The 21,921-nt window shown below is 37.9% G+C and overlaps 3 protein-coding genes across 4 annotated transcripts; 1 reads left to right on the forward strand and 2 right to left on the reverse strand.

The window, feature by feature from the left end:
* Positions 1 to 4,894: 4,894 nt before the first annotated feature.
* On the reverse strand, positions 4,895 to 10,720 carry LOC141912669 (ADP-ribosyl-[dinitrogen reductase] glycohydrolase-like). Its single transcript, XM_074803997.1, has 7 exons — positions 10,529 to 10,720; positions 9,318 to 9,558; positions 8,799 to 8,942; positions 7,929 to 8,083; positions 7,688 to 7,847; positions 6,927 to 7,222; positions 4,895 to 6,420 (listed from the first exon to the last, which is right to left on the reverse strand). The coding sequence occupies exons 1-7, from the start codon at positions 10,618 to 10,620 to the stop codon at positions 6,156 to 6,158; spliced, it is 1,353 nt and encodes a 450-aa protein (XP_074660098.1). The 5' UTR covers positions 10,621 to 10,720; the 3' UTR covers positions 4,895 to 6,155.
* A 292-nt stretch (positions 10,721 to 11,012) lies between these two features.
* On the forward strand, positions 11,013 to 12,778 carry LOC141912864 (MKRN2 opposite strand protein-like). The gene is made up of 4 exons (XM_074804281.1): positions 11,013 to 11,221; positions 11,609 to 11,658; positions 11,762 to 11,930; positions 12,434 to 12,778. The coding sequence occupies exons 1-4, from the start codon at positions 11,013 to 11,015 to the stop codon at positions 12,636 to 12,638; spliced, it is 633 nt and encodes a 210-aa protein (XP_074660382.1). The 3' UTR covers positions 12,639 to 12,778.
* A 442-nt stretch (positions 12,779 to 13,220) lies between these two features.
* On the reverse strand, positions 13,221 to 21,802 carry LOC141913109 (uncharacterized). 2 transcript variants are annotated; one of them, XM_074804561.1, is made up of 12 exons: positions 21,702 to 21,802; positions 20,854 to 20,944; positions 20,205 to 20,287; positions 19,396 to 19,530; positions 19,191 to 19,302; positions 18,583 to 18,691; positions 17,962 to 18,131; positions 17,452 to 17,534; positions 17,152 to 17,206; positions 16,665 to 16,748; positions 16,416 to 16,552; positions 13,221 to 16,070 (listed from the first exon to the last, which is right to left on the reverse strand). In XM_074804561.1, the coding sequence occupies exons 2-12, from the start codon at positions 20,936 to 20,938 to the stop codon at positions 15,945 to 15,947; spliced, it is 1,179 nt and encodes a 392-aa protein (XP_074660662.1). In that variant the 5' UTR covers positions 20,939 to 20,944; positions 21,702 to 21,802; the 3' UTR covers positions 13,221 to 15,944. The 2 variants fall into 2 exon arrangements, with proteins under 2 accessions (XP_074660662.1, XP_074660663.1); XM_074804562.1 differs by lacking the exon at positions 21,702 to 21,802 and having other exon boundaries at positions 19,396 to 19,528.
* Positions 21,803 to 21,921: the final 119 nt, after the last annotated feature.

The following is a 21,921-nucleotide window of genomic DNA, read 5'->3' on the forward strand; positions in this document are numbered from 1 at the left end:
AAAATTCGTACATTTAGAATCATCGCGGCTTTAAAGTCTTTATCAATTGAGGGAATAGTTCACTGTAAATAAAGATTTAGCGATTGAATTGAGCCCGCTCCACAGTAAAATAGCGCGATTAATTCAATCTCGACCGTCTAGTGCTGCCGCTATGTATAACGATAGCGTGGAAAATGTGAACTAACATAATACTCGCTTGCCAGAGTCTTCGAACGGCAGGAGTGGACGAACTATTTACCGATTTGCGGGCCGGATTCCGAGGAAAATTCTCAAACTCTGAAAACTGCTCTAAACGTTCGAACCAAACAATTTTTCTATAAGAGAATGAGCCTTAAAAGAGTTAATTTGAATCGGGGTATTTCTAGTATGGTCTGGGAGAGAGCGACAGGTGTTTGTAAGTTCCCTGTTTATTTGCGCGCAAATAGAATATAATCGAAGAAAAAATATGGACATTTTGTCAATTCTGATGATAAATTATCATTAAAAAATGAAAATGAATAATTTATTCTGTATACAAATACTATATTAATTGATAAGTAAGTAAATTTTAGCTAAAAAAAATTAGATATGTTACCTAAAAATAAGGAAATATCATACAAAATTCAGAACGTATTCATAGTATCATATTTAATCAGAATTAGACGACACACTGGTCGGTACTGTACGTAATAAGGACATTTAAATTCCGGCGGTAAATATGCGCTACTATTTTAGTTCACAGAAATTCCGCTATCGTTATTCATAGGAGCAGCACTGTACGGTAAATATCTAACTCAGCCTCGCTATCTTACTGTGGCATGCGAGCAATACAGATATTTTTCTTAGCCGAATTTCGTTGATTATCTAATACGATTCCATTGTATATGAATAATTCGACTATCGTTTAAGGTTTTCAGAAGGGGATCATCTTTCTAAAACGAATTTCAAACCGTTTTTGATAGAACTATTTTGTCTGCGGAATGTATTAGCATCCAGTAAAGCGCTAGGCTCACATGCCAAAGGAAGAATTTCAATCAAATTATATTTTATTCTCTAAAATAGTGCATTCAACTACCACTAACACTGTAACCAGAAATAATGCTCGGAAACTATTAAAGAAGAGTAAATTTGAATTCAAGTTCTCCCAATATTTGTTCGTTTGTTTGTTTATCCTCCCGGTGAGGTCTAACACTGCCAACACATATTTATCCAGTTCATCTGATCCTGATCATCAAACTCAAAAAGTCAATAATTCCATCCTAATGATGAGAAACATCCTAAAAGATATAAATGAAACTTAATAGATTTGAGTCCACCAAACAGTAATACACAGTGTAAGAGTTAAGTCTAGTTACCGGTATATCAGAGAAATGGCAATCTAAGGTAGGCTACTACCCAAGATGAGTGTCGGGGTCAAATATTTTTTGTCTCCGATTTTGATGAAATTCCGGTTAGACATGTATTCTGGGGTGCTGATCACAAATCTGAAAGAATTTTTAGGATCCGAGGCCCAGAAAATGAGAAATTCGAGGACCCCTAAATTTTCAAAAGGCCTTGGACCCCAGAGTTTTCGAGATATTCAAAATCTGATTGCAGATTTGGAATCAGCACCCCTGACAATATAAATGACTGAAATTTCAAGCAAATCGAAGAGATTCGATTTTTTGGCTAAAAATGGCAAAAATCTAAGGTGTTAGTCCAGGAGTTTTTTTTCGGCGAAAACTTTTTTTTCTCTGATTCCTTCGAAATTTGGTAGGAATATGTATTCTGAGGTGTAGATTCCGGATCCGCAATCAGATTTTGAATCGGCATTCATCTTCATGGGCAAATAAGGGTTTTAATGCCCAAAATATGCACCCCAAAAATGGGGTACAAAGTCAAAATATTTTTTTGGCCCAATTTTAATAAAATTTAGTGCAGACATGTTTTTTGGGGTGCTGGTTACAAATATGAGGTTAGATTTAGGATCCGAGGCTCCTAAAATGAGATATTCAGGATTTCGTGTTTTGACCCCCTTAATTTCGTCACAAATTTTGATGAAATTCGCCCGCGAAATTCGTTCCGAAAACGATTTTTATTCAATGATGTCAAATATTCAATTAATTTTTAAGGTAGAAATTGATTCTCTTACTAAAAACCCTGAATTATAATTCCTGCAACACAATTACAGGCTGCTTCAAATAACCACATTGACAATTCTTATGAAATGCAGTGAACAGTGTTTACAGATAAACTGCTTTCTCATAATTGTTTGGGAAACTTTTAAGAAATTCTACTCACACACTCACTAGCCCTTGTCTAGCAGTAATGGTAGTCCACCGAGTTCCACAAATCCACATACAGAGTTCAACACCTCCTGGAGTCCACCACTGACTGTTTTTTATGAGTATCAATCTAAATGGTCCTAAATGGACTAAATGGTCCGGTTAGTTCACATATAGTCGGGTTAGTTCACTAGTAGTCCCGAAGAAGTAAAACTGTGATAAATTTCAGTTGAAGTCCACCACGTCCAGTATTCGTGATGAAGTCTACTACACCACAGCCCGACAGAGGAAAACCTGAAATACTAAAATTGAAATCACATTAACAGGGAGACTGACTGCGAGAAGTTGGGGGAGGATGGGGTGAGAGGTTGGGGAGGATGGGGTGAGAGGTTGAGGGAGGATGGGGTGAGAGGTTGGGGGAGGATGGGGTGAGAGGTCGAGGGAGGATGGGTGAAAAGGGGAGCAAAACAGTACAATTACTCTGACATAGTAGCCTAAAGGCTTCAGCAAAGGTTTTCAGCAGTTTTCAGTCCCCTGGTCACACTGGATTAACAGATTCTCGTTTTTCACAAGAGCCCAGCCTGTGGCAGGGAGAAAGCCATTGTAACTAACTGGTCGAGTCAGGGCCTGGCCGGCCTCACTAGTGTGTCGTGACGTGTTTGCGAAGTCAATTGGAGTGAGGTCCCCCTGTGCGTCCCTGAGGACATAAAATATGATGAATTCTTATCTTTTTACCCAATTCAAAAGTCGTACATTTAAAATCATCGTGGCTTTAAAGTCTTTATCAATTGAGAGAATAGTTCACTGTAAATAAAGAATTAGCGATTGAATTGAGCCCGCTCCACAGTAAAAATAGTGCGATCTAATCTTGACCATCTAGTGCTGCCCCTATGTATAACGATAGCGTGGAAAACGTGAACTAACATAATACTCGCTTGCCAGCGTCTTCGAACGGCAGGAGTGGACGAACTAATTACCGATTTGCGGGCCGGATTCCGAGGAAATTTCTCAAACTCTGAAAACTGCTCTGAAACGTCTGGCCAAACAATATTTCTATAAAAGAATAAGCCTTGAAAGAATAAATTTGAATCGGGGTATTTCTAGTATGGTCGGGGAGAGAGCGACAGGTGTTTGTATGTTCCCTGATTATTTCTGCGCAATTAGAATATATCGAAGAAAAAATATGGACATTTTGTCAATTTTATCATGCAAAAATGTAAATGAATAAGTTATTCTGTATATAAATACTACATTAATTGATAGGTAAGTGAATTTTAGCTAAAAAGAATTAAATATGTTACCTAAAAAATTAGGAAATATCATACAAAATTCAGAACGTTTTCATAGTATCATATTCAATCAGAATTAGGCGCCACACTGGTCCGTATTGTACGTAATAAGGAAATTTAAATTCCGGCGGTAAATATGCGCCACTATTTTAGTTCACAGAAATTCCGCTATCGTAATTCATAGGGGCAGCACTGTACGGTAGATATCTAACTCGGCCTCGCTATCTTACTGTGGAATGCGAGTAATAAAGATATTTTTCTTAGCCGAATTTCGTTCAATGTTTAATACGATTCCATTGTATATGAATAATTCTACTATCGTTCAAGGTTTTTTTGAAGGGATCATCCTTTTAAAACGAATTTCAAACCATTTTTGATAGAACTCTTTTGTCAGCGGAATGTATTAGCATCCGGTAAAGCGATAGGCTCACATGCCAAAGGAAGAATTCTGAGCAAATTAAATTTTATTCTCTAAAATAGTGCATTCAACTACCACTAACACTGTAACCAGAAAAAATGCTTTGAAACTATAAAGGAACAACTTTCTATGAAAGAATTAGGCTTAAGAGTAAATTTGAATCGGGGATATTCCTAGTTTCGTCTGGGAGAGAACAACAGGTTCTAGATGCCACGCAGTTTTTTTTCCAGTTGCCCTGTTTTTAGTTCAAAAGCAAATCGGTAGTGTCACATATTTAGTCCTCGTAAAGTTCACTATAACTGAAGTCAAGTTCTCCCAATATGTGTTCGATTGTTTGTTTATCCTCTCGGTGAGTTCTAACGCTGCCAACTTCCAGTTCGATGTAGTCCTGATCAACTAACAAAAATGTCAATATATACTATAGTTCCTAATGATGACAAACATCCTAAAAACAGACATGACAGTCATTTTGGCCAAATTTTCATCTTCAGGAAATATGTGGTAACGTATTCTGATGGTGAAGAGTAAGAAGTGAATGGTGATAGCCCTCAGTCGGCTGAGAAATACTGTTACGCCAAACAGGAAAAAGGCTTGTGGACAGTTAGTCGAGAGCGACAAGAAATTTTGTTCAAATATATGCACCTCCTACGCCTTGCGCCTCCAACCTGAAAAATATGATGTAGAAATTTGCAAGTCTTACTTGCAAATTCATGAATTCAGTCGATTCTAAAAAATTTGCTTACGAAACGACTGTAGGAGAGTCTACAGTTATTGGGCAAGCGCAAGCGAAGCAGACACTTGCTCGAAATATGAAAAGTTCTCCCCTTAAAACTCCTTATATCCCGGTATGACCGGTCTGTAGGAACTGCCCGAATAAAATCAAAATCTTAAATGCGAAACTCTGCAATTCAACAAAATACAAGAAATGAACATAATATAATTTATTTTCACAAATTAAAATTGATGAATACATTAAGCGTCAATGATATAAGACATAACTTAAAATAGATAAGTTTGTCATAACATTAAAAAGCAACTGGTACTTTACGACAATAGAAATAAAGGACGTCAAGTGAAGGTATTTAAATCTCTGCTGGCTCCTAGCGCAAATAAAATCGAAATAACAAAATAATCGTAATTATCATCATTGTAAAGTTGAATGTAAAAGCGTAAATACAGAAACACATAATATCTGATATCGTTTAATGGAAATTAGGTCAGTAATGAATCTTACAAATAGTAAATAAGTTCGAGAGATGAATCTTACAAAGCCATTTATCCAAAAGCAAAGCATACATGATGTACGTCATTCCTAGTCAAAGCTGCATTAAGCATCTCCACGACGAAGGCACCGGAACCGCAAAACTATACGTCTATTTTCCCTGTTTCCACTCAATTCTATGAGCCATGTTTGAAAAAAATATGTTTGGAAAATAATTGTTTCAGTTTCGAGAATGGCAGCTAGAATTGAGTCGAAACATCGCTAGTCTTTCATTTTTTCATCATAATTGTGGTTTTTTTTTCAATTGATTGATAGGTACAGGCACTTGTCAATGGATACCAACAATCAAAGTCAGTTCAAATTGTCGTAGATACGAAGATCATTATTACATTGACGACTTGATTTGGCAAAAGGCTACATCGGGATTTGAAAAATAAGAGATGAATTAAGCAATGCGACCATTTTGTTTTCACTGTAGTAAATTGAGTTATCATAAAAAATATCACATTAAACAAACTAATTCTAATCTAATTATCATAACAAAAGCGCATTAAATAAATTGATGAAAAAAGTTTTGATTCAATGAAAAATATAAATGTATCAATATAAGGACTAGTTAAAAGCAAAATTAGCACCATCACAAATACTAAGACTAATAGTACAATATCTATATATATTATCTTCCAGCGTGTATATCTGAATAATACATACTGGCATACATTAAAACAGTAGACTCAAGTCTTACTTGCAACTCATTAAATCCGTCAAGTCGGTGAATATTTTACAACCTTCTATATCCCTGATTCCGAACATCGGTGAAATGTTTACAAAGTAACACAGAGTTTACCATCTGAATACAAAATAAATTTTCTTCACAAAATAATTTGGGTGTAAATTTCAGATGAAATAATAATGGAATTATTTATTAGTTTTTTTTTCAGCTGTATTTTTCACTGTAAGGTTCAGTTTCGGAGCGGAACGCGTCAGTCAGCAGCAGTAGTGATCTCGACTTCAGACTGATCTATAGCTGTGGAATTATCAATCTGCTTCCCATTCTGTTCCTGCTCCTGCTGCGATTCCTCCTTCTGTGGCTCCTCATTCTGCTCCTGCTCTTGTTCGGGCTTCTGCTCCTGCTCCTGATCAGGCTCTGGTTTCTGATCTTGCTCAGCCGCCTGCTCCTCCTGCGCATTCTGCTCCTCCGTAGTTGCGGTATTTTCTGTCTGTTTCGTTTCTGTTAATTCAATGAATCTGAAATAAAACAAACGAAAATCATCATCGATCTCAAATAAATCTTCATAATTCCAATGAATATTTTTATCATAGATCGATGCTTGAATCGATATACATTCAAACCAGTTTTACTGAACATAATTTTATTGGACGATGAACTAAATTTTTGCACAATCAGGAATATGAAAACTGAGTGTGGCAGAAACCAAATAAATGGCCGTTAGATGCTCACTTTGAACCTGATTTCAGTTATTCTCACTGTCAAATATAGATAGTTAATTACAAAGAAATCAAAGACCGAATTGGAACAAATGGCGATGGATGCGCGCTCAAATTCATAGAAAGACAAAATCTAGTTTTGTCAGGAATTTATCTGCAATTTTTGGCGAGTTCTTCAATTTTCACTAACCTAAAGTCACATTCAATACCTATCACGATAAGTTGGTGCTATTCCTTGAAAAAGATTCGTCATCGTTATTTCCCATATCTAATGAACCCCGGAGGAATTCGAGGGTCAAATTTACCTTTCTAAAATCCCGTCGAGCCACGTTTTGTGCAACAGTTGATTAAGCCACGATTTCGGAAACGCTTTCAATCCGAGTTTACAACCTAACAGCGCTCCGGCGACCGCTCCGTTCGTGTCGGCGTCGCCGCCTTCGAATAAAACCGCTTCCAGCGCCGTGCGAAAATTCGTCTGTCTAAATGCCCAGAAACCGGCGCCCATCGTTTTCAACGTGTAACCGATTTTCTGCTCCTCGCCGAGTTGTAGGTCGGATATCGACTCGGCGAACATGTGTCGACGAAATTCTGTTACAAACTCCTACAACACGATATTTGAATTATGTATTAAATGTTGACTTGTACAGTAGCATTGTTGGTACTGCCGTAAATATTTCACTGAGTTGAGAATCAGGGAACTCGGAAGCTTTGGGACTGCAGTCAATATTTCACTGAATCAAGGCTATAACTCCGTAGCATTGGGACTGCCGTAGATATTTCACCGAGTTGAGAATCAGGAAATTCGGTAGTCACACTATTTCCGTGTTGTGGCGAACTACAGTAAACTGGACCGTACTTGATGTCATTGGACTCATATATATTTCACTGAGTTGTGAATGAGACGAATAAAAGGTTTTTCGAAATGAATTTTTAATTAATTCAGTGCACGTCGACCGGCGGATACTCAGGAGGAATCTATTATATATAATTGTGACTGATTCTACTAAGTCAAATTTATCATTATCATCAATTCGACGTTTGAAGGAAATTTCTTAGTAAAACATACCTCATCCTGGGAGCCCTCCGCGTTAACCAGATATTTCTTCGCGTGCTCAAAACTTTCCTCCATGATTTTATCGGCATCGTGTCGCCCGGTCTCATCGACGTGCTTGCGTTGTAACATTTGCGCTATCGCGGTCGTCACCGCAACGCAGCTTGCCTGACACCTGAGGAAGTAAAGATAGAATTCAGAATGAACGGAATTTCAACGACTCAACCGCAACGCGGTATCGCTGTATTTCATTTACCTCGGGTCGGCGTGCGTCACTTTGCAAAACGACAAAGTATTACGGATTACAGCTTCGATATCGTTGAACCTATAAACACCAGCGACCGATGTCCTCATGACACCGCCGTTAGGAGCTACACGTCGATTACTTCTTTCCCAAACTTGTTCCGCAGCCTATAACAGATATAAAACAGATCGGTATCAGCATTTACACAACAGTCCTTCCCGACAAATTTGGTTAAATTTCTAATATAGCTAAGAGATTACTACATGTAATGTGTTGCCGCATAACTTGCAAATCAAAACTTTGACAAGGCCAAACCGTTACAATGAGTATGCATCAGGAAATCTCAGGACAAATCATTGTAAGTTTTAAAAGACTATAAAGATTACTGTATTATTACTAATGTACAGTTAAGGCTTGTATGATTTGCCATCAAATATACTAAAGATAAAATTGAAAATACAAATAATGCCCGAAAAAGGTGTAAATGAATTACGAATAATATGACTCATTCCTTTTTTAGAAAGTAATGCCTGCGTACAAATAATTGAAGTCTAAATAGACTTGATATTGAATTCGACTCAGTTAGGCGAAATTTAGAGTTACAAAGTCAACTGCCAGAAGTGATTAATTCGCGCACATATTTCATTTTAAACAGCGTACATGTAGTTGAGAAATCAGATACGCCAAATGTTGAGTAGCTGGTTGGAACGTAGCCAACTTTAATGGCAGACGTTACAACAATTTATCTACATGATGGCAATAGTATGAGTTATCTGGTAGCCTCAATAAGGGCAGAACCGCATTCCACATTTTTAAAGTCCGACTAAAGTCCCAAATGGGCAAAAAAATACCAAAATGAACTTAAACACTGCCGGTACATACCGCATGCGGATCTTCTAAGAATTTCTCATGGGTTAGGACTTGCACCGTTGTAGTTCCGATGCCCATACCTCCTTTATCTCCCAACTCTTCAAATCCGTGTTGTTGCCAATCCTTAAGCTTTTTAGAATAATCGACGACATTCACCTGCAATCGGTCAATAATAAAAATGGTAAAGCAAACGTATAAACGATTTCCAATTTTGAGCATTCTAGAGAATTAGCCAACATTCAATCATTATCAGATTATTACAGATCTAGGAAATTTGTACAGGCCGAGTCCAGAAGTAAAGGCATTTTTCCGATAAAACAGCTAGGCTACTATCGGGTCCCACACTCCATACTAGGCCTATATATTTTTGAAGAACTACGTCTGAAACTATATGCAATTTCTGAAGGGATGAGTGTCAAATTTGTAGCTTTTAATGATCTTTGAATTGATGAAAATGGCAACTTCAATGCGAAGGCAGGTATCCGGACCCCTGATACCACCCTCTAAATCCGTCCCTAATGAATGACATACCTCGCCTTCGTTATCCAGCAAACTTTTCATGATCAATATCATCTGATCGGAATCATCGGTCCAGTCTCCGACCTCCCATCGAGAACGATGACCGTCGTCGACTTTCATCTTGTAGGCGATCTTTCCGGCGTGTTTACCGTAAGATTTCTCCGCGTCGGTTTTACTCATGAATTCCGATAACAATCCGATCGCGTCTCCGATACAGTTACCGTAAACGGTCGCTTTTATAGAATCAGTCACGCTGAAAATAATGAAAAATCAATAAATTCATTATAAATGACTGCGAGTAATTTGACAGCGAGTAAGTTGACAGTTCCTTTCTGCAGTTCACAGTGACTTTGTCTAATTCCTAGCCGTCATTCTACAAATAACGAGAACTGTAACCAGACTAACAGTGACCTGACACAAAAAAAGTTTTTGACCCCAGTATCCTAGGTACTATATATAAAAAGACTTTTTACATATAGTACCTGGATACTGGGGTCAAAGACTTTTTGTGTCAGGACCCTGTACTGCAGCTGGTAGGAAAGATCATCTATTCAACACACTCAGCTGCTCTGGCGCAGTGAGAAGCTTGGGAGTAATCAGACTGAATTCAGTCTGATTACTCCAAGCTTGACTTGCAATAAGAAGACGTGAAGCTGTTGCATTCACCATGATAGTGCAGGTCCCAGTTCCACAGTTCTGAATTGAGATTTGACTCAGATGGCGAGTCTCCTGCAGAGGACCAATCTACCAGTCTGGAAGGTGTCTCCTTTAGATAGGAGACCACTGTTGGCAATAGTCCTATGCCTTTATGGACAGAAGACAACTTTCCGAGTCTGGAGGATGTCTCATTTTTGATTCTGAATGGCGTCTCCTTGGTAAGAGACTTTTTGTAGATCGCTCTACAATCGTCTATCATCAGTAGGCTATCATCAAGAATAAGAATGGCCACTTGTTCAGAATGTAGGTCCAATTCGGCCTCGCTCACAATCGGGATGCTCAATGGTTCAAGATCAATCGAGCCAACTCTTGCTGCACGACCCCTCTTAAATCATCTTTCAAAGAGGACTAACACATTTTTAGGGATGTTCTATAATGATATGAGAACTGGAGTACTAGATATTTATCAGTGTAGAGGGAGGAACTGCCTTAATCAGCGCCTTGAAGTGATTATTGAGAAACTGAAACTGAAAGTGAAACCGGCGGAGGCGGAGCATCTGTCTTACCTTTCCATTTTATGAAGTGATTTCGGGGCATCTTCTTTGCTGTCCTCGGAATTCTTTCCGATGCAGCTGAAAACTTTTCGAAGACCTTCCATGACGCACTTAAGCTTCAAAATATTTCTGAATCTTTTACTGTTTCACAATCACATCCACTCATTGCTCATCGATGACTCACCGGACCGGAACAATATTTCTTAGGAGTTACCCGCTATTGGTGTTTACTCCTCCGTTGGACTGGTTGCCTGACCCAGACCAAATTCAAATTAACTCAGACCGATAACCAGTCTACACCTCAGTGCATCCTCGCTTGCCAGGCGTAGTTGGCTAACTGGTTGCCAGGAGCAGAAGCCTGAACAAGAGCAGGAGAGGAACATATTATAATTTTTGGATCCTTTTTCTAAACATTACATTTTAGTCCATGGAAAATAAATTCTTTTCATCGAGATTCAGACTTTGCTCCAACTTGAATTGATCACATGATAACAAAATGGCGGCGCCCATATATTGTTTTTGTCACTGCGAAAAGCGGACAAAAATATTCTATTCGAACTTTCCACAGTGGTGTCCAGTCTGCGGACTGGATACAGAGCGGTCTTTATCGTTAATACCGCCGTATAAAATACCCAGTCCATTTATAACAGTCTCTCAATCTCCGTACAGTGTCGTTATTCGGCCCACAGTCGGTCACTTTATTGAGTAAGTTTAGAACACTATCTAACAGTAACACAATCTAAATTAGATAAGATAATCAATCACACCTTTTTGGGTCAAAAGTTGTTGATTAGTAATCCCCAGACCTCCTCAACTATTGTTATACAGTAATGAAGGAATTTCGTGGTACTGGTGGGGTACAAAGTACAGTAGTGCCTGAAAACAGATAGCCCAGCATCTACCTCATCCGATACCAAGGTTCTCTCAGTCTCAGTTAATTGACTTGCGCCAGTGATATATCACTATCACTACCGGCTCCTGATTGAATAATCACAAGGGTGAGCTTGGTAGGCCATTCTCCTTCAGCAGACTATCATATCTTCAACCTAATCAGCCGTTATATTTTCAATAAGATTCAAGTAATTTTTCCAGATCATACACGGCCTCGGATAATCTACACATAGGTATAACATCGTCGACAGGTGAGTCTAGAGCTGATAACAGGTTTTACACGTGACATCACAGAGCATTATATCGGCCACAAACCGCAGGCTGCTATCTGAATTAAAACGGGATCTGTTTTAGGTGAAGTTTACGATTACGATGAAAATGGACTGAATATAGGATCCGATGTTTGGAAACGAACCGACTGTTTATCTATCGCGATGCCGCCGCATTCAGCCGAGGAAACTACGGTAACCTGGGACGATTCTCTGCGCCATTATTCACAATATCCTGACTGGCATCAAAACAGGTAATGTATGTAGAAGTAGGTCTAGTGTATCTACGAGGGGATGTGTCAAATTTATCCACTCCCTACATCATAATATCAGTTGTGTAGGATCTGTGATAGCCTCGCATGAGAGCCTGAGGTTATCTACTTCAGTGTATATAGTAAAGATTAAAGATATTGATGCCTTGTTTCCCCTTTCTGCTGAGCTTAAATATTGACCCGGGCTGGGTGGCCAATTAGGAGAAACAAGGTGTCATTTTTTTGGCTGTAAAGAGAGTATGACGGTGGGTTCATTTTTACAAGCTCAAAGACGAAATACTGATCTTCCATTCTCAGAAAAAAAACCTGGCATTAGGCAGGGCAGAGGGCTTGGGGGTGGATCGAGTGCAATATCAGTAAACCTTCACAGTAGTTTTAATTAACATTTATCTATCGCTTGTCCTTATCATTATGTACAAAAAGCTTAAGATGAATTACCGTCGATGCTATTAATCATTGAACTGTATTTCTTTCTTTTTATTCAGGTATCACTCGGATGATCACAACTGTTACGATTTCGTTATCGGATTTTTTCGATATATCAGACTCGCGTCTCGCGATAGCCGGTACGCGAGTAAAATCTCGTTCACCGAAAACGTTTTATTACCGGAAACTACCAAAGTCGCGGCGTATATAAGCTTATATAGAAAAATCCAACAAGAAGGAACTGTGTGTCAAACTTCTGATTGAGTTTTCTCAATTAGTCGAGTCATATCCGACCGTTAGAAAGACAATGCAATTACACATTTGTTATATCAAAGCCTTTGAATCTTAGAAAGGTCGAATATCTTTATTTAGACGTTTAACTATTTTCTTTTTATACTTTGTATTTTTTTAGTGAATCAGAATTAATTTATAATAAAATTTCTTAAAAAATAAAAAATTTCTAAGATTAAATCAATCTTTTGATTGCCGCGGTGTCATTGAAATCATTATGATCTGAAGAATCTTTTAGTCGTGTTTCAATGGAATTTTTTTTGTCCCATTTGCACGGACAAAAAATTTCTATCCATTAAATTTTTCTTCAAATTACCACTTTTCCTAAAATTCTTATCCAATTTTTCTGAAACTTAGGATGCCGTATCTACGGACCAAGGCTTACACAAACATAAAGCTATGTCCTGATTTACCCTACAGGGGGCGCTGTAAAGGGGTACATGTAAGGTACATACATAATAGAGCTCGGTGGTCTAGTAGTGTACTCGGTTGATGTGATATCCAATTCATCGAATCTCTCAGAAACCTGGCGTGTGGTATCCGGACTAGAATGAAATCAAATTGTGTAATAAATGATTAACTTCTAAAAATCAGAATTTATTAAATATATAAACCGAAATGTCGCACCAGATTTGATACACAAAGACATCATAAACAAATCTACACAAATCGTATTAAACTCAATGTTCTATTAACATGAAAGCAGAGAAATAGTTTCGAGTGAATCAAAATATCCGAAGTAATCATGATTTTTCTTAAATTTTGCAAAATAGGTTTTAGCAGGTGGCGTCCATAAAATATTTACGCAAAAATTACCTATCGTTATCAGCAGGTCCTTCCTACCACAGGAAAATTGTACACTTGATTACTTTAAATGCTACCTTGCTACTAAAAACACACATTTCAACACGTGCTCCTAGCTAGGGCTTGCATACATATTTTATGGATGCCCCCCCTAAAGAATTATCTATGGTAGTTGATAAATACTTGCTCTAATCACCTGATAGAAGTATTTTGTAATGCATTAGATTTTCTATTAAATGCAAATACATAGCTGTAAGGCATTAAGTAATTGATGCATACCTCAACCCATCCTTAGATATACACATTTTAGGCTAAAAAAAATTGATACCTTGTTTCTCCGCTCTGCTGAGCTTAAATGTTGACCCGGCCGGCCGCCTATCTACCCTATACATTACTTTTTTTAAAATCGTGATCAATTTTACCATAACAGACCCGGCCGCGGTAGAAATGAACTGTTTACAAATTTTATCATATTCTACAAAAATGACCCGGCCACTGCGGAGAAACAAGGTATCATTTTTGTTTAGCCTTACTGGTCTACAATTTTATCTATTTTTACATGCCCTAGTCACTCATTTCGAAAAAATCTATTCATTCGAAATGGCAGAACTTTAACTTGGTATTTGGCAAAAAGGGTTTAATGGGGCAAATAATACCTATGAAGCAAATAGTGTTGTATGAACTGAGGATGGATTAATTTCAGATTTTGTATTTTCGTGGTTTGCCTACTTCGTGATACTACTGAGTACGTGTCGTAACATGGCAACATTTCCAACAAATTTAATCGCAATAATTTACATCGCGTAATTAAGATTTATTCCGAACATGGATAATCGAACCCGAAATAATTACTAAACGTAGAAAATTCATAACCCGGTAATATTTACAAATTCGTGATTAGACGCCCGACCACATCATAGACTACAGACGATTATAACGCGACTTAGATTCTTACTATTCACTGGTCTGATGTGAAGGTATATAAACAGGGTTCTTACAGGTTTCGAAATTTCATTTTCCATTACTTTTCCATACCCCTATTGCCAACCTAGAACGGGCTATGTAAGCCCATTCAAAGTAAACAAGTGCCAATTACAAATTTTTGTTAAGTTTGATATCAAATGCGTAGTAAGACATTAAGGCATACAGCTGAATATTCAAAATAGAAAAAAAATCTTAATTTGGGACCATTTTCCATAGAGTTAATATAGCTATAAAGAAAAAAAATTTTCACACCTGTTCAGGGGCCTGGAAAAACAATTCCCATTTTCCAAAACCTGTAAGAAGCCAGTGTAAAGCACAGTTTAATGAAGACTCAGGTTTTTAGGAGACTTATTAACGTTGTATATATAATATACAATATGACTATCAAACTTCTTCCTTAGAAGAAACAATTACGATAATACTTAATACATTTTTCACCCTTCGAATACCGCCAGGGGTGGGACAAAGGAAACCATTCCTTAGCGCGAAAATAAACATTCGAAAAATATTGAAGGCTGATTTTCAGTTTGCTTTTCCTGTTGCAGGGTTCCTTCAGATCGGTCATTCCTGGATATAAGGTTTGTTACAGGAGAACGGTATTGAGTTTACTGTACAACTACAATCATTTCTAATTGCTCAAAATTGAAGGAGTTTTGGGTATTTTGTACAAATCAAAAGGAGTTTAAAGCACCTTTAAAAGCACTATCTGTTCAGAAGGAGTCATAGAGACGCCATGATGTCGCTGGAAATCGCTCGTAAAAATGCAGAAAAACTAGCTGAGCGCAGAAAAATACAGCAGCAGGAAATTACATGCAAAAGCTTTTTTGTCCACGCAACAGGAAACTGCCCGTAAAAGCGCATTCAAATTTACTTGCTCGAATTAGCCTGCACACTGATATTTGTTGTCACTAGGGGTATTTTCACGTAGCAGGAAACTGCTCGTGAAAACCCACCTCAATAGCGGTTAGAATAGTTGGAGCAAATTTTCAATCATTATATGGTTTGGCTAATATAGTGCAGTGCAAGTTTTGAGAAGGAAAAAATATCAAAATCCAATGATCGAACCAAACCAATTCGCATAAGGCCAACTTCAGAAAACTAAGCGAAATTTTATATGGAAAATAATTCAAAACATTACATCAAAATGAACCGTCCAAATATTGTCCAAGTACCAGGTTACTAATAGTGTCAACTGGGGGCAGCACTGTATTACCACAGACATGGACAGCGAACTCGAGTATTTTATCAAACTAAAGCAAAACTCGATAAAAGACAAAAACAGTGCGACTGCGACGACGGTGACAATACAGAGGATGAAGGACCGATAAATTGAACGTTTGTTGACGTTGTAACGGTTGACATTGTTGATTTGAATCGGGGAGAAACACGGTTTAAATAAACCGCAGCTTACGACGACGTTGGAAGAAAAACCTTGAAAATTGTTCGTTCTTGAAATCAGATCATTGTTAGCGCGCGCGGTAACAACTCGGTTCATCTTTTCACCAGATCGACCGTGCTGAATTTTTTGCGCCGCGGCAAATCGCCGAATATTTCTCGTCCGTCTTCGTGGATACTTTGAGCGATGGCCTTGATGCTGGCCGCGATGTCCTGAGGCGGCTGAAATGATAAACAATTTCGGATGTTTTTATAAAAGAAACGCGACAAACTTAACCGAACACACTATGGTTCGGATGTGATACATTTCACAATGTCGGCCATTTTGAAAATACAGCGACTAATTACAGACTATAGTTACAAAATTAGGTCCTAAATACAGCTCAATCACGAAGTCAATGATTTACAGACAATAGTTCAGACTAAGTGACATTCGGTTTCACTTAGTGCGCTAATAGAGTCGACTAACTCAGATAACTGAAGTTTCAAGCACTTTTAAAAGCATTTACCATTTTGAAGAAGTTGGAGGGAACCTGTTTCGAATGACAATTGAAACTAATTACTTACTTCATCATCGATATCATCTAATTGTTGCGAGCGTTTGTTTATCGACCACGAAGGAACTGATACGGGTAAAGACATTGAATACATCATACCGCGACTGTTACGATTCCATGTATCACTACTCGTGCTCATACTACTGTCTGTTAACAAACAAAACAATTCTCATTCATAACTGCCTATAACTATTTCTATCTAATTAATTGAAATAAATGTCTCCGGCGATTACAGGATTTTCAGTAAATGAGGACTTACCGTCCGTGTCGTTTTCATCATCGGACTCGGAATAAGCTTGGATGTCGTCGGTTTCGTTGTCAAAACCATCCATTCCAAACATGTCTGTATAAAAGGTGATGAAAACAATTTCTTTAAACTATCATTGATACGTATGTGAATATAAACGTTTATGGTCTACATTGTGAAACAGCCCGGGATATCCCGCCAGATAACGCGACTAGTGCACAGTTTTAAGGCGTCAAATGAGGTTAATTTTTCTGTCCAATTCTCAATGCATTTCCATTGAATTTGATTTGATAAATTTCTCAGAAAAAAGTTGGCGTGATTTGCAACAGTTTTATAAAATGTATGGACAGACATTTTTGGAAAAAGTAGGTAAGGGAAAATACACCTTTCCCCCCATTCAGTTAATCAGTTAATCATAGGGAAAACACTATTGACAGGGAGGAGTAAAGACTGTTAGAGTGGAATCCACAGATGCTGCAGTAGCGTCAAACGTACTAACCTTCCGTATCAGGACTATGAGCTGATTGATTTGGAGACTTTTTCACCGGTTTTAACTGAAATAGAAAATGCATTAAGAATAAATAAGCGCCGAAAAATTGTCAAAGAATCCTCAGTGAAGTCAGGTAAGTCATATAACTGAAGTCATCTTTAGAGTCCCCGATATGTATTATTAGCAATTCAATTCACTATTAAGAGAAATATGTAATTTGAATAAGTCATCAACATAACGATCTATAATTTTAACCGAGTTAGATTGTATAACTATAAGATCTGAAATTCACAGTGTTTAAACGCTTACAGGCTTCATACGAGTTTTAGTTGAATCTCGCGCGGTCCAATCGTATTCATTACTGCTGCCATCAGGGGATGATATGCTTACTTCTGCGATGAGAGACACAAAACAAAATCAATCTCAAATTCTAGCAATGGCATGTATCCTAATGATTATAACTGACATTCAATATACAGTAAAGTCCTTTATAATGCCTTTATTGGGACCGATACAAAATATGGTGTTTAAACAAATTTGGCAGTGTTATAAAGAATGGTATTTTCAAAATGTCCGTATTTAGTTAGCAGCGCCATTAAAAAGGATAGTGTTATCACAGACTTTGTACAATGCATGAACCCTTTATTCAAAATCACTCTTGTTGGAACAATAAAGCATACTTTATCTCCATTGTTTCAACTATATGAAATATTCACCAACAATGGCCGGAAATGCATCTAAAACGCCCACAATTTTCTTGAGTGGCTACGTTTCTCACCCCCCCCCCCCACACACACATAACTACTACTTGCAACTTACTATTCAATCTATGAACAAGACTAGATGAAGTGTTGTCGTCTGTTGCTGTTTCGGATTCAATTTCTTCATTTTCATCCGTCGCCATCATCAAATTCATCAACTTGCTCTTTTCATTACGTGCCTTACTTCGCAAAGCGGCGAATTTATTGCGTTCGACTTCTTCAAATTTCCTGCAAGAAAGAGAACAACCGCGAATGTACATTAAAATGACATGGGCTCGAGTCAGTAGACCTAATATAGGGGAGTCTATACAGTCTCAATTATCTGAAGTAAATTATGTTTTTTTATCATCAGATTTATTTATAATAGGTTTTTAATCTAATCATCTATTTTCCATGACCCGGTTCCAAAGTTGTGAGTTAGAGTTGAAATCAGTTCACTTTCAATGAGTTAACTGTGAAATTAACTCAGAACTGTGGAACTGGGTCCATGAATTTACAGGATTTTCAACCACTGGGCCCAGTTTCACGAAAAAGTGTAGGCCTAAAACGGTTAAGTTTGAATTGTTGTCCGCATTGAAAATATGAAGTAACCAAAAGCGATTACACTAAAAATTTGAGTAAAATTTTTTTTAGTGAAACTAGACCCCCTGTAGGCGAATGAATGTTATTTGTGTCGTACCTGATGCGTTCCTCCATCGCAGCTTCTTCATCGACCAAAAAGTCGGTGAGTTTTTTTTGTACGCTGTTAATCGATGGTTGTAACATTTCGTAACGACCACGGCATAAACCTAGAAAATACGAGTACGCACAGACGCACCGATCAATTGGGACGTTACGGTCACAGGGCCTCGGCTTGACAATCATATAATGATTTCCGCGGTCCTGATGATTGTCATGCATTATATGTTTAAATTAAGTAACTAATTATGTATTCATATTTGTACCATGATAATCATTAAACAAATCAAATAAAATCAAAACAGGTGTTACCAGTGAGCTTCATTAGTGTGGGGGCCGTCCTCCAGAAAAACTTTTGAAATCACGTACTTGCTCATAAATAAATTTTCCCGGCATTTTGAACCATATATAATTCCGGCTGATTTTGTGTGTGAGAATTTCTATTTGAGTGGACATTGAAAATTACGAATTTGGGAAATTATTGGTCCGAGCAAGGTCGGCCCTGCACCGCCAGCCGTCTAGCGACAGATTGAATCTTCATTCCGATGCATACCCATTGGTTTTACGGTCTAAAACGAATCTAATATCGGTGTAAAGTCTAATATTTACCTCCTAACATCGGTTCAGTTTGGTTGTCGTTGTCAGCGCTCAGTTTAATTTCAAACAAATGCGAAAAATTCTCCGAAAGACGCAGTTGTTCAACGGCTTTGCTGTCATCTCGCTAAGGGTGAAATATGAAATCAATAGCTTATATTCACTAAAGTTTTAATCGTATTACAACATCACGAGTCAAAATTTCCCGATAAGAACGTACTTGTAACTTGATGTTAACGATAACGCGGTTTCCAGGCTGTTGAATGTGCGTAGCGTAAACAGTCATCGTACAGCCAACGCATCGCACCACGCACCAATCACCAACTGTTTTCTGACGCAGAAGTCCGGCATATCTCTACAACAATTAACGAACTAACTAAGCTACTGTAAATTCCCGTTTGTATTTTCGTTTTGTTTTTATCTCGCTTTATGTCATTTGGATCCCGGAATAACCATATTGGATTATTCATCAGGTTTTGAAGTGTTGCCCGCACGCCGTAAGCTGCAGCCAGCGGGACTCGAACCCACTTCTCACTCAGTGCGTGCAACAGTTTCAAGCTTTATCCCACTAAAGTCAATTCAACGGACAAAATAAGAAAACTCTAGTCAGTAAGATACAAAACCCACTATCTACCGATTAAAAGAATTTTAAAACCAAGAATTTATTTATTCCAACAATCTAAAATATATAAAATACACAAGGTTTCGATCTCACCCTAGAGATCATCGTCAGGTATGAAATTTGCAATTTCTAACTCTAGTCAAATTTGCTTAAACCGTTTTAGTGATGACGGTTTTTGACCCTAAACTGCCTCGAAAAAAATTCTGCAGTACCGAAAACAGCGCGGTGCAGTGTATTTCCATCTTACAATACAGATAATAGATAATTTCACCGATACATTACACCAAGGGATACATACAATGAAGGGTGGGTGGATTGTAAACAGCATAGTAGGCCTATAATGTAATGATGTTCTTGTAGTCTGGGCTGACACCAGGGAATATATATATATATATATATAAACATACCTCAGCGATTCCATCTTGATTCAATTGAATTAAGGAGCAATTTCTAAACAATGACTCATCTTCATACTGATGATCTGTCGCATCTACCAAACAACAAGAGAAATCTATCATTTATTTATGATTCAGGGTCAGGTTTATTGCGGACTAATACCATCTTTCCTCAATGGCAGGTCTAAGAGCTTAAGGCCAGCTTTGAATAAGACCATCTGGATAAGGACTAGAATCACAACTGCGTAACTGGCCGCGGGGTACAGAGTTGCCAAGTCTATCGCTTAGATTCTAGATCGGTCTTAGCCAAATTCGGTTATGAATCTTCACAACTTAAGACGCCTAAGACAAGTTGTTAGATTAGCAAAAGAACTACAGTCTTATAGGCCCACAGTCTTAGACCAGTCTTATATCTAAGCCTTGACAATGCAGTTATCCCCATCTAAGGTTTTATGATCTATTGGTATTAAACACCAATGCTAGGACCAAGAAAAAACAGAGCGTTTTATGAGTTTGGCATAGGCCGTATAAAGAGGGTATTGTTATTGAAATTGAGAGAATTGGATGGATGAGTAATAAAGTTTGTTTGGTCTCATTAGAAATAGAAGGTCAAAATCACTGGCAGATACACTGACTCTGCATGGCGTACAGACTGGCGTACCTATAGCTGAAGGTGCAGTTCTTTCTAACACGTTGGTTTTACTGTGAATTCTTATGTTTAAGCAATCGCATGTCCAAATAACCATTGTAATCTGCAATAAAGAAATGGACAACTAATCAATGCAGTGTGGCAATCAGCTCAGGACTGGATCCAGGGTTTTCAAGTGGAGGGGGGTGCTCTGCTGGTCATCTTTGCTTGAAAATTTGCAAAATTAGATTAATTTTCATGCATTCTGAGTGTTTTTAGGCAATGCTCGATCATTTCGACTCTAAAATTCAAAATGTAGCTTGTATTTTGAAATATTCCTTTGAGGTAGCACCAAAAGCTTCTTCGACGCTGGACCAACGCCTGAAGACTTAGGCCTATACTGAGCTAAACATTTTCCTGAAGTTTCAACATTATAACGAGCCTTCTCATTTATGCTGTCCATCAATTTCTTTAAGCAATTTGCAATCAATTCAATATACCAGTCAGGTCACCTGACAGTCACCGGATCGGTTTGACTGCAGTTTAGGTGTCCCTAATCGGTTATATACCTACAGTAACCTTAGGCCTACCATGTAACACTATTCTTTAACACTAGCACCACCCAGTGGATAGGTGACCCAAACTACAGTTAGAACCAGCTCTCTATCAATTTATTAGTCTAGAGCATAAAGAGTTTTGTTTAGAACCAACTCGGCAATTATTCGGTGAATTGATTGATTTTATTGTTGATGTGATGGATGAAATGAAATGATGAAATCACATCATTTTGACAAGGCAACGTCGCGATTCAATGTCAGTGGTGACAGAATGCAAATTTTGTGCTTTTACGAAAGAATAATTGTAGATCATGACGCACTTACTCGGGGTAGCTGACAAGTGACGAAACCGCTTCAAAATGGACAAAATTTACGAAAAAAGTTGCATGCGAAAATTTGTTATGGTCGATCATGTGATTGCGTCCGTAGGCGTAGGCGCTTCCTGGCACCTAACGTCAGTGTGAGGCCTCAAGAAAAATACAAACTCACTATCATACTGATCGCGAAACGGGCAGAAATGAAAACACAAATTCGCTACTTTATT

Source organism: Tubulanus polymorphus, chromosome 11 (assembly GCF_964204645.1).
Source record: "Tubulanus polymorphus chromosome 11, tnTubPoly1.2, whole genome shotgun sequence".
In the NCBI taxonomy this organism is placed as follows: domain Eukaryota; kingdom Metazoa; phylum Nemertea; class Palaeonemertea; order Tubulaniformes; family Tubulanidae; genus Tubulanus; species Tubulanus polymorphus.